General features: G+C 43.6%; 1 protein-coding gene across 1 annotated transcript; it reads left to right on the top strand.

Annotated features, from left to right (window-relative positions):
• The first annotated feature begins 7,844 nt into the window (after positions 1-7,844).
• On the top strand, positions 7,845-10,704 carry LOC120874998 (U3 small nucleolar RNA-associated protein 14 homolog A-like). Its single transcript, XM_040256639.1, has one exon. It carries the CDS (start codon positions 8,245-8,247, stop codon positions 10,543-10,545), a length of 2,301 nt encoding a protein of 766 aa, XP_040112573.1. The 5' UTR covers positions 7,845-8,244; the 3' UTR covers positions 10,546-10,704.
• The last annotated feature ends 207 nt before the right edge of the window (positions 10,705-10,911 follow it).

Genomic DNA, 10,911 nt, shown 5'->3' with positions numbered 1-10,911 from the left:
GATTCATAAGAAAACCTATAAATTCCCACAGTTCATTACCTGGGTCCTGGAACTTCAGGGAAGTTATGAGGCCTCGATTCCCCCAGTTGTAGGGGGATTGTGTGATCCAAGACCAACTTGCTGAACAGAACTTCTCTGCTGACAATCATTTCTATATTACCAACCTTTGTTTTTTCTGATGTTCTTCCTAAATTACTACCACAAAATGAGTTACATCTTCTTACAGTGGTCTATGGATCAAACATTTTCCCTTACAGGAATTTTTTTTTAAGTTCAAATGGTCCCTCTCATGCGGCTGCCCCACGCGCACACACACACACACACACTGAAAATGCTTACTATTACTTAAAATCTTTAACTTTGTATTTTTTATTTTGGTTTTCAATTTTTAACATCCAACTCTCTTTCCCTGATTAATTCTGCTAGAGATAAACAGATTTGAAGTATCTTTTTTTCATTCATTCAACAGATACTTAGTAATGACTATGTATAAGAAACAATTTGCTGAAAGAAAAGACAAGATGGAAAATAAAAAGTTCTTGATAAAGAATTATTTTAAGCTCCTGTTTCAAAAAAATACATTCCCAGGAATGAGACTGTGATAATTCTCTATTAACAAAATTGATTTTTTCCTAAGATCGCTGTTAATTTGCGATAATTCATTTTAGACAGATCAGTTTGTTATCAGAGGGTTAATTTTTTCTTTTAAAGTCCCAAAGGAAAACTACATGTTCTTAAAAATATGATTAAAACAGAAAAAAAAATTGACCAGAATGATTATCAATTTTATCACAACCAGAATCTCTGAGATTTATGAATGGCATGATGGCAAATCAGAAAGTGATCTCTTTTTTAAATTTCATCCTGAGAAATGTTCACAAGATATAACCAATTTATTCAGAGACAGGATCTAATATGACAGATTCTCCTGTAAACTGATCTAGGTTGGGGACCAAAGGAAAGTTAGGATGAACCACAGTCTGACCCCAAACCATTTTTTCAAGACGATTACTTTATTTTAGGTATGCTTATACATGTACACACACAGACACACACACAAAATGCAGAAGACTAAGAAAAGATATCAAAATTTTAGGTGGTATGATTTTTTCTTCCTCATACTTTTATTTTCTAAATTCCCCTATTACTACTCTTAAGAAATCAAAGACAGATGAAAAAGAAACACTTATAATTATATACATATCATAATGAACTTCAAAACCTCTTCTTCTGAGTCCTTTTCTTCATCTGCTTATTCATTTCAACAAATATTTATTGAGTGCCTACTCAGTAAATTGTGGGATGTGCCTATTGTGCCTGTGGGATGTTACATATTGTGCTGCTTCATCTGAACATCTCTCATAGAAAGAGACTCTCATATCATATTTATGTTCTCCTGTTCATCCCCAAATTTGATACAAAATACTTTTTATTCCTCATTCACTTACTGAACATCAACCATGTGTTAGTCACTACCCTGGACAGGCATTAGAAGGAAATGTGATAGAAAATTAGCGCCACACCTACTGAAGAGGAGAGACAAGTATGTAAAGAGCAGAACCTGGCTAAGAGGTGTGATCATATAGAACTGTGCACAATGTTGCGCTACTCAAAGGAAAGAAAAACTCATTATCAAAGAAAGTTGGGAGAGAATTTCTCAGTAGAGGAGACATTTCAACTGGACCTTGAATGATGAGTCAAATGATCATGGATGAGAAAGAAGGAGACTGGCAGAGAGGAGAAGGCTGGCAGAGAGGTGGAGGCTGTCTGGGAGGCTCTGTGGGGCAAGCTGGGGGCAGCAGGGAGGGCTCCCAACTCCAAAGCAGGCAGAGTTTCTAATGACACTGGCTGGCGTCTACCAAGAAAGGCATGGAGGGGGTCGATGGGCTTGGAGCACACATCCTTGTTTGGAGGTAGAAGGACTGTTTACTGACCTTCCCAGTCTTGTCCAGTCACCCACCAATCCCCGCTCTTACCCCTTCCCTTCCATCTGAATTGCACTGCAGTTTGCCCAGAGCCCTCAGCCATTGACACTCAGTCACTGATACTCACCATGCTCAGTCTTCATCTCTGCTCTCCATAGGCTGCATCAAGTTTTTGTTCTTCACCAGTTAGAGGGATTGCCAAGCCAAATAATGGTTTTTCCTTTTCTGGAAATGGTGCCAGTGAACAGAAGGGTGAGGTCTGCATTGCTTGACTTTGTCCCTGGCCATAGCTGGTTGATCTAGGAATAACTATCTGATCTTTCAGCCAATCAGGTTCCTGCTGAGGACTTTCAACCTGAACTGGGAACCCCACAATGGAAGTTCTAGTTGTGTGTATGTGCAGGGAGTTTAGTTTCACAATGGCAAAATGTCAGGTTGCTCAGGAACTCCTGACACTGTAGCCTGAGCTACTTGTATAATCATGGACTGCCTGGTTGTGACATGAGATGGGGGTGGGCAGGAAGAGGGGTGGATATTAGTTGAACACTGAAAGAGGAATATTGTAATTTAGAATGGTTGCTTCTGATGGTGCTGAGAGACTCAAATCCCAGTATTACTGACTAGCAAAAAAGCCTTCCTTGGAACGGTCTTGTAACCCTTCTGAATGACGCTCTTGTGGCTGTGGCCCAAAGCTGAGATGATGAAAACCCAGTTCAGAACAGATTTTGAGGATTTCTGAAGTACACTTCCAGTTGAATTCACAACCCAGGGAAATACTGTTAATGAACATCAAAGTGGTAGATTATATTTCCAAGTGTGTACTTCAGTTGTGTCCGACTTTTTGTGACCCTATGGACTGTAGCCTGCTAGTCTCCTCTGCATGGGATTCTCCAGGCAAGAATACTGGAGTGGATTGCCATGCCCTTATCCAGGGAGGAGATCTTTCCGACCCAGGGATTGAATCCTTGTCTCCAGGATCTCCTGCACTGGCAGGTGGGTTCTTTCCCACTAATGCCCCCTGGGGAGCCCTTTATACTTCCACAAATGACTGAAATAATCCCTCCTAACCATATAGGCTCTTCTGCCATGTCACCTTGCCACTCAAAAGAGGTAGAGTCTGTTTCTCCTGCCTTTGAACCTGGGCTGGCATTGGGACCACCTTGACCAGTAGAATGAAGCAGTGATACTCTGAGATTTTGAAGTCTCAAGTGTTAAAGTCTGGCAGTGCCTACTTTAGTGTTCTGGGGGAAGCCAACTGCCATGTAAGAAGTCCAATGACTATAACACTACAAGTCTGTAAGTAAGCCAAAGCTATTAATAGCTTCATGGAGATGCCACATGGAGAGACAGATGCCTCTTGGCCAGAACCCCGCTGCTGCAGTCAACCCAGCTGAGGAGCCAGGTGTGTGAGTTAGACATCTTGGGCATCCTAGCCCTGGCACACACACAAGCCTAAACTTGTTTCTTTGGAGGACAGTGCTTTCTGATAAGTCTACTGCATTTGGTGGCCTTCAGTGAACCTCATCTCTCAATATTTGTGATTGTGCATAGTCCTCCTCCCTTAAATCTGGGCTAGGCTGGTGATTGGCTCTAGCCAACAGAATGTAGATGGTGTTATGCTAGTACTAGGCCCAAGCGTGGCAGTTTCCTCTTTCGCATTTTTAGGAGACCTGAGCTGCCATGTAAGAGGTCCAACTAACCTGGTAAAGAAGCCACATAGAGGGGCCAGGTAGAAAAGAAATAGGTCCAGAGACTACTACATGGAGTGAGAAAGAAGCTCAGACATCAGGGGCCCAGCTGAGCCGAGTCTGCAGCCAATCCTGCAGCTGAGGATATACAAGAGGGGTCGTTGGTAAGACCAGCAGAAACACCCAGCTGAGTCCAGCCCAGGCTACCATCTTGAGAAAATAAAAACGGTGGTGGTTTTGTTGCTGTTGTTCTGTCGCTCAGTTGTGTCTGACTCTTTGAGATCCCATGGATGCAAAATCACCTAAATTCTTATTTAGACCTAAATTCTTCCTTCAGTGAAACCTATGCCAGTTCCTGCTGTGCTTCCCTTGTAGACTAAATCTAAAAATCCTTCCTTTTCTCTACTCGTTGTCAAATGGTGGATTCTGACTCAAACAGGAGAGTGTTAAGCACTATCAGAAAAGAAAAGAGTTATACCATAGAATTGCAAATTATAGAGTATGCTCATTTTATTGTTAAAACTCAGAGGAAATGTTTATGGACCAGGAACTTTGAAATGGTTGAAAAAAAATTGAACCTAATTTTTGATTATTTTTAATTCATTGTCATAGTGATACTGTATTTGTTATGCTAGCTAAGGCTGCTGGCTGGGGTTCTAAGAGATTGGATTGACTCATGTAAATTGGGCCCAGTACCTGCACTATGTTAGGTGCTGCTGAAAGGCCAGAAAGCACCTGATACAGTGGAGAGAGAAGAATTCAAAGACTGATAACACCCAGAAGTCTCTCTCCCTTTTTTCATCATTAAGAGCGATTGATAAGGGAAGCATCTGAGTCTTTTAAAATGTGCTCCCTGACACTCCCTGTACAATAGCTAACACTTCTAACAGCACTTTCTAGATGCCAGGCCCTGTTCTAAGCACTTTACATATATTAGCTCCTTCAATTCCCAAGGAATCGAATGAGGCAAGTAATGTCATTTTTATATTGGCAATAAAACTGAGACACAGAGAAGTTAAGTCACTTTCTCAAGATGACACAGCTAGAAAGTGGCAAAGACAGCATTCCAAAGTAGATGATCCTACTCTGGAGTCCAAGCTCTTGACTGCCATCTTGGTAGGACTGGATGAAGGCAGGTAGTGCTGCACTTAGACACGGATCCCTTATATAGATGGAAACGAGAGGTGCCGAATATGACCACATCCCCTGTACTCATTATAATGACAGCCAAGTGGGCACCGTAGCCATGGTGCCTAGAGGGCCCTGGCACCTGGCGTGTTGCTTCCGTGCCAAGTATGGGCCTTCTCCTGGCCATTTAGTGGCATGCTGTAACTTCTGCCACTGTGACTGTGTGCCCCAGTCTAGCGGGGAGCAAGGCGACCATCTCATGATATAATAGGACCTGAAGATCGTAAAGAAACAATTTCCTAAGATATCTTGGTAAGATTCAGTGGTGAAATAGAAAATCAAAGTTAGTAAGAATACGCTTTAGCAAAGTTTGGATGAATTCAGTATTCTGGATCCCATAGTGATGTCCCATTCCAAAGTAAAGAACAGGCTAGAGAACCGCACGTTTCCTACTGCCAAGACAAACGATGCCTGGAAATGGGAGGCTGAACATACCACATACCATTTAGAATTTCTGCTCTAATAATTTTGGTTCAAAAAAATGGACAGCTTCGAGTGGGATCTAGTCCAGTTCCAGCTGCAGCACAAATTGGTTACTCTTTTCTCATGACCCAGTAGACCCGTGAACAAATTTAAGCCTTGTTTGTGTCAAGAAACTGTGAAGGATCTGAGATATTATCCTACTTGCTAAGTAACGATGTAGTTCTGGTGATGCTGGTGAGAACAGAAGACACTGGGACAAAACAAACAACTCATTACTTTCAACAACAGCAGTAGCCAGAGTATCAGTATCTTTGTACCACACTTTGCACCTGAGCCCTCAGTTCAGTTCAGTTCAGTCACTCAACTCTTTGCGACCCCACGAATCGCAGCACGCCAGGCCTCCCTGTCCATCACCAACGCCCGGAGTTTACCCAACTCATGTCCATCAAGTCGGTGATGCCATCCAACCATCTCATCCTCTGTCGTCCCCTTCTCCTCCTGCTCCCAATCCCTCCCAGCATCAGAGTCTTTTCCAATGAGTCAACTCTTTGCATGAGGTGGCCAAAGTACTGGACTTTCAGCTTTAGCATCATTCCCTCCAAAGAACAATCAGGACTGATCTCCTTCAGAATGGACTGGTTGGATCTTGCAGTCCAAGGGACTCTCAAGAGTCTTCTCCAACACCACAGTTCAAAAGTATCAATTTTTCAGCACTCAGCTTTCTTCAGAGTCCAACTCTCACATCCATACATGACCACAGGAAAAACCATAGCCTTGACTAGACGGACCTTTGTTGGCAAAGTAATATTTACCCTGCTTTTTAATATGCTATCTAGGTTGGTCATAATTTTCCGTCCAAGGAGTAAGCGTCTTTTAATTTCATGGCTGCAGTCACCATCTGCAGTGATTTTGGAGCCCCCCCAAATAAAGTCTGACACTGTTTCCACTGTTTCCCCATCTATTTGCCTAGGGTGACACAAAGCAGGCTAGATGACATGTGCACACATGATGAGTTGCATTACCTCATAGGAACCCTGAACTTACGGAACCTGAGTCTTTTATCATGGGCAGTAAGCACGCTGCCTTTTGCTCCATAAAAAGATGAATTGTCTTCACTTACAGTAGGCATGTGTACCCATTCGCTCGGCATGTCTTATCCACTACCATGTGTTCCTCCATTTCTGTCACTTTATGTACCAACACAGGGAATGAGGTAATAAAAAATGAGAATAGTAAGGCTCTGATGAATTTGGAATTTTTCCAATCAGAAAATCTGGAAAGAAGTTAATTTAATTTCCATGTACATTTAAGTGTTGTATTATAATCAAACACTTAAAATGTTAATTACCCATAGAGAGACACAACAATCTTTTCAGCACACTGGAATGTTAGACATTTTAATCCCTTGCAATTTGCCTCTGGCCCGAACCTCATTCACATCACAAAAAGAAGTGAGGTAATGGGTAGATGGGGATTCATAGCATTTTTTTTTTAAGTCTTTTTTGAAATTTTGTTTCTGTCTTATGTTTTGGTTTTTTGGCCATGAGGCATGCGGGATCTTAGTTTCCCAACCAGGAACTGAAGCTGCACTCCCTTAACTTCTGGACCACCAGGGAAGCCCCCATTGCATGATTGCTACTCTGCCATCCAGAAACGTGGGTGGTCTTATGACATAAGGAAGTCTACCAAACGTTCATCCACAGTGGTCCTGGGGGCACTGTGGTTTCTCCCACTGGATGAAATGTATGTTCCATGTTGGAGATCCCCAGTATTCAGGGATGCTTGCGATAGCTGGAACACAATAAAATGGGAAATAAGGGGTGGAGAGTGAATGTGATTATTTTTAGATTTCACTTAAGCCACTGCCAACAGTTTTGCTTTTTGAGCTCTGTTAATCAAGCGGCCTATCTAACCAGTGTAAAAATACCAGTGAACACAACGGTGATCCCACTGATCTCACCAAGACTGCCGTGTAGCCATTCTTGTGCTTTAGGAAAACAGGCATAAGAGGGGAGCATCATTCTTATTGAGAAAAAACAGAGATGCTCTAACACAGGGAACAGTGAAAGTCGCTCAGTTGTGTCTGGCTCTTTGCGACACCGTGGACTATACAGTCCCTGGAGTTCTCCAGGCCAGAATACCGGAGTGCATGGCCTTTCCCTTCTCCAGGGGATCTTCCCAACCCAGGGACTGCACCCACATCTCCCACATTGCAGGCAGATTCTTTACCAGCTGAGCCACAAGGGAAGCCCATAACACAGTGAGGACCAATATTAATTGGGTGGCTTCCAGGCCACACACTTTTACTACCAAGGATACCCCAAGATAAAAATCCATAGAAACTGAAAAAAAAAAAAAAATCAATGGAAACTAACTTACAGAGTGATATGTATCTGATTGTCAAAGCCTCAGATCCTTCATGAATGAAGACATTTCATTGTTTTGGGCAAAGGATCCTAATCAGATGAGGTACACTTCAGAGGCAAGGCAGCAGGTGGAATGTGTGGTGGAGAGATAAACCTAAGATAAACTAAGTCAGCTTTATGGGCTTAGTACAGGGTCATAAAAGAGTCACTTTTTTTTTTTTTTTGTCTTTTGCTAAAGTGTACTAATTATCACCATTTTCTTCCTTTTTTGACAAGAAATTAAGAGAAATTGATAGCACCTAGAGATTCTGGACTCCAAGAACAGTGGCTCTATGACATTATCTCTGGAATCCCATCATTAGCTATGACTTTGGATGGACTGTTTTCAGGGAAGAGGTGAATACATTTGTGGTCACATGAAGAATGAATTAGCTGAGCAGGGGTATCTTTGAACACACAGGAATACAGATGCATACATGGCATCTACAGCTCAAACAGCCAAAGTGTAGACCACAGGATAGAATCTTAGGTTAAATAACTTTCCTGAGGTCACACAGTTTGTAGGTGATAGAGCTAGATAAAAACCAGGCTATAAGATGTTAATATCACCTTTCAACTTCCGCTCCTGGTCCATGTGAGAGACAGGCTGCTGAGATGAGCGCGAACCAGGCTGTGGAGAGCAACCTTCTGGCTTCGAACCAACAGAAAGAACTAGAGGATTTGCCAAAAGATTACCCCTTGAGCACCAGTGAAGATGAAGGGGACAATGATGGAGAAAGAAAGCATCAGAAACTTCTGGAATCAATCAGTTCACTTAATAGAAAGGATAGGCAGAAATTGGCTGAGAGGTCTGAGGCTAGTCTGAAGGTGTCAGAGTTCAGTGTAAGTTCTGAAGGATCAGGAGAAAAGCTAGTCCTTTCAGATCTGCTTGAGCCTGTTAAAACTTCATCCTCATTGGCTGCTGTGAAAAAGCAGCTGAATCGAGTGAAATCAAAGAAGACTGTGGAGTTACCACTTCACAGAGAAGAGATTGAGAGGATCCACAGAGAAGTGGCATTCAATAAAAGCTCCCAAATCCTCTGCAAATGGGATCCTGTTGTTCTGAAGAACCGGCAAGCAGAGCAGCTGGTTTTTCCCCTGAGCAAGCCCCAATCAGCCTTTGCTCCCATCGAACATGTGGTCAGTGGCTGGAAGGCAGGAACTCCCCTGGAGCAGGAGATTTTTAATCTTCTCCATAAGAACAAGCAGCCTGTGACAGACCCTTTACTGACTCCCGTGGAAAAGGCCTCTCTCAAAGCTATGAGCCTGGAAGAGGTAAAGATGCGCCGAGCAGAGCTTCAAAGGGCCCGGGCCCTGCAGTCCTACTATGAGGCCAGGGCTCGAAGAGAGAAGAGAATCAAAAGCAAAAAGTATCACAGAATTCTGAAGAAAGGAAAGGCCAAGCAAGCCTTAAAAGATTTTGAGAAGCTGCAGAAGGTCAATCCTGCTGCGGCACTGGAAGAACTAGAAAAACTTGACAAGGCCAGAATGATGGAGCGAATGAGCCTTAAGCACCAGAACAGTGGGAAATGGGCAAAATCAAAGACAATTATGGCCAAATATGACCTGGAGGCTCGCCAGGCTATGCAGGAACAGCTGGCCTGGAACAAAGAGCTGACGCAGAAGGTCCGGGCGGCCTCTGAGAGTGAGGAAGAGGAGGAAGAGGAAGAAACTCTTGTCCCTGACATGGTAAATGGGGTGCAGATAAAGGCAAATGGACTGAACCCCTGGATGTCCCAGAATCACTTCATTGATGCCAAAGAGGCTGAGGTCCAGAAAGACCTGGAAGACCCTGCTGAGCCTGAAGCCCAGGAGACTTCTGAAAGTGAGGAAGAAAGAGCAGTGGTGGAGGAAGAAACTCTCTTGAAAGAATTTGAGGAAAGGCGATCACTTAGACAGAAGTCTGAGCTCAACCACAGGGCGGAGCCAATGCACAGTCGTGTAACAAAGGATCCCAGCAGCCAGGAGGTGCTGTCCGAATTGAGGGCACTGTCTCAGAAACTTATCACGGAGAACCATCAGTCAGGGAAGCAAGAACTGACTTCAGCGAGGACAGCTCAGAGAGAGGAATCTGCCAGGGAGGAAGAGGAGCCCATGTTGCTGCAGAGGCCAAAGAGAGCTCAGACTCTGGACAAGCTGGAGGAGCTGGGCAGAGAAGGGTGTGTTGAAAACAAGGAGCTTCCCAGAACTGCAATGGAAGGACTGCAGTTGGAGAAGAATCTAAGTAATCATATTGGCACCCCCAAGGAGAAGAAAAGGAAGGAGCAAATGATTGATCTCCAGAACCTCCTAACCACAAAATCGCCTTCCGTGAAGTCCTTGGCAGTTCCCACAACTGTACAGGAGTTGGAAGATGAAGAAGAGAGAGATCAAAGGCATATGATAAAGGAAGCTTTTGCTGGGGATGATGTCATCAGAGACTTCTTGAAAGAGAAGAGGGAAGCTGTGGAGGCGAGTAAGCCAAAGGACCTGGACCTGACTCTGCCTGGCTGGGGCGAGTGGGGTGGTATGGGCCTGAAGCCCAGTGCCAAGAAGAGACGCCGGTTTCTCATTAAAGCCCCTGAGGGTCCTCCAAGGAAAGACAAGAATTTGCCAAACGTGGTTATCAATGAGAAGCGGAACATCCATGCAGCAGCTCATCAGGTGCAGGGGCTTCCGCATCCATTCACACACCATCAACAATTTGAAAGGACCATCCAGACCCCCATAGGATCCACATGGAACACCCAGAGGGCCTTCCAAAAGCTGACCATGCCCAAGGTTGTCACCAAACCAGGCCATGTCATTAAGCCTATCAAAGCAGAAGATGTGGGCTACCAATCTTCCTCAAGGTCGGACCTCTCTGTCGTACAGAGGAATCCAAAACGACTCTCCATACGTCACAAAAAACATCTGGAGAATAACTGTGTGGATTGAATTGCTGAAGTAGTGACACCTTGGTGCCGGGAACCAATAGCCCCGACTGTTCCTCCACTGGCCTGGTTTCACTTGAAGCTGCAAGATGATTCCAAAACAAGCTTAGCATACCATGGGTGTAGTTAAGCCACATTTTAGAAATAAAGGCATTTTTATCTATTTAACTGGAAAAAAGAATGTTACTATTAGGGGCAAGTGAGTGTGGGTTATATGAGAATCCTCTGTACCACTGTAATAACTTTTCAGTAAATGTTAAAGTACTTAAAATTTTTTTATTAAAAGAAGAAACACAGGTTGTCATACTCTGTAGTTTACACTTTTAATCTCTGTGCCATGTTTAATCTCTGGAGCCCTAGCCCAAGTGAT

Source organism: Oryx dammah, unplaced genomic scaffold (assembly GCF_014754425.2).
Source record: "Oryx dammah isolate SB20612 unplaced genomic scaffold, SCBI_Odam_1.1 HiC_scaffold_16, whole genome shotgun sequence".
Classification (NCBI taxonomy): domain Eukaryota; kingdom Metazoa; phylum Chordata; class Mammalia; order Artiodactyla; family Bovidae; genus Oryx; species Oryx dammah.
The sequence above is the reverse complement of the archived record's forward strand: the minus strand, read 5'-3'. Positions and strand labels throughout refer to the sequence as shown.

Excerpts from the sequence above, each read along its gene's own strand:
- LOC120874998 (XM_040256639.1), top strand. The coding sequence starts at position 8,245 with ATGAGCGCGAACCAGGCTGTGGAGAGCAACCTTCTGGCTTCGAACCAA.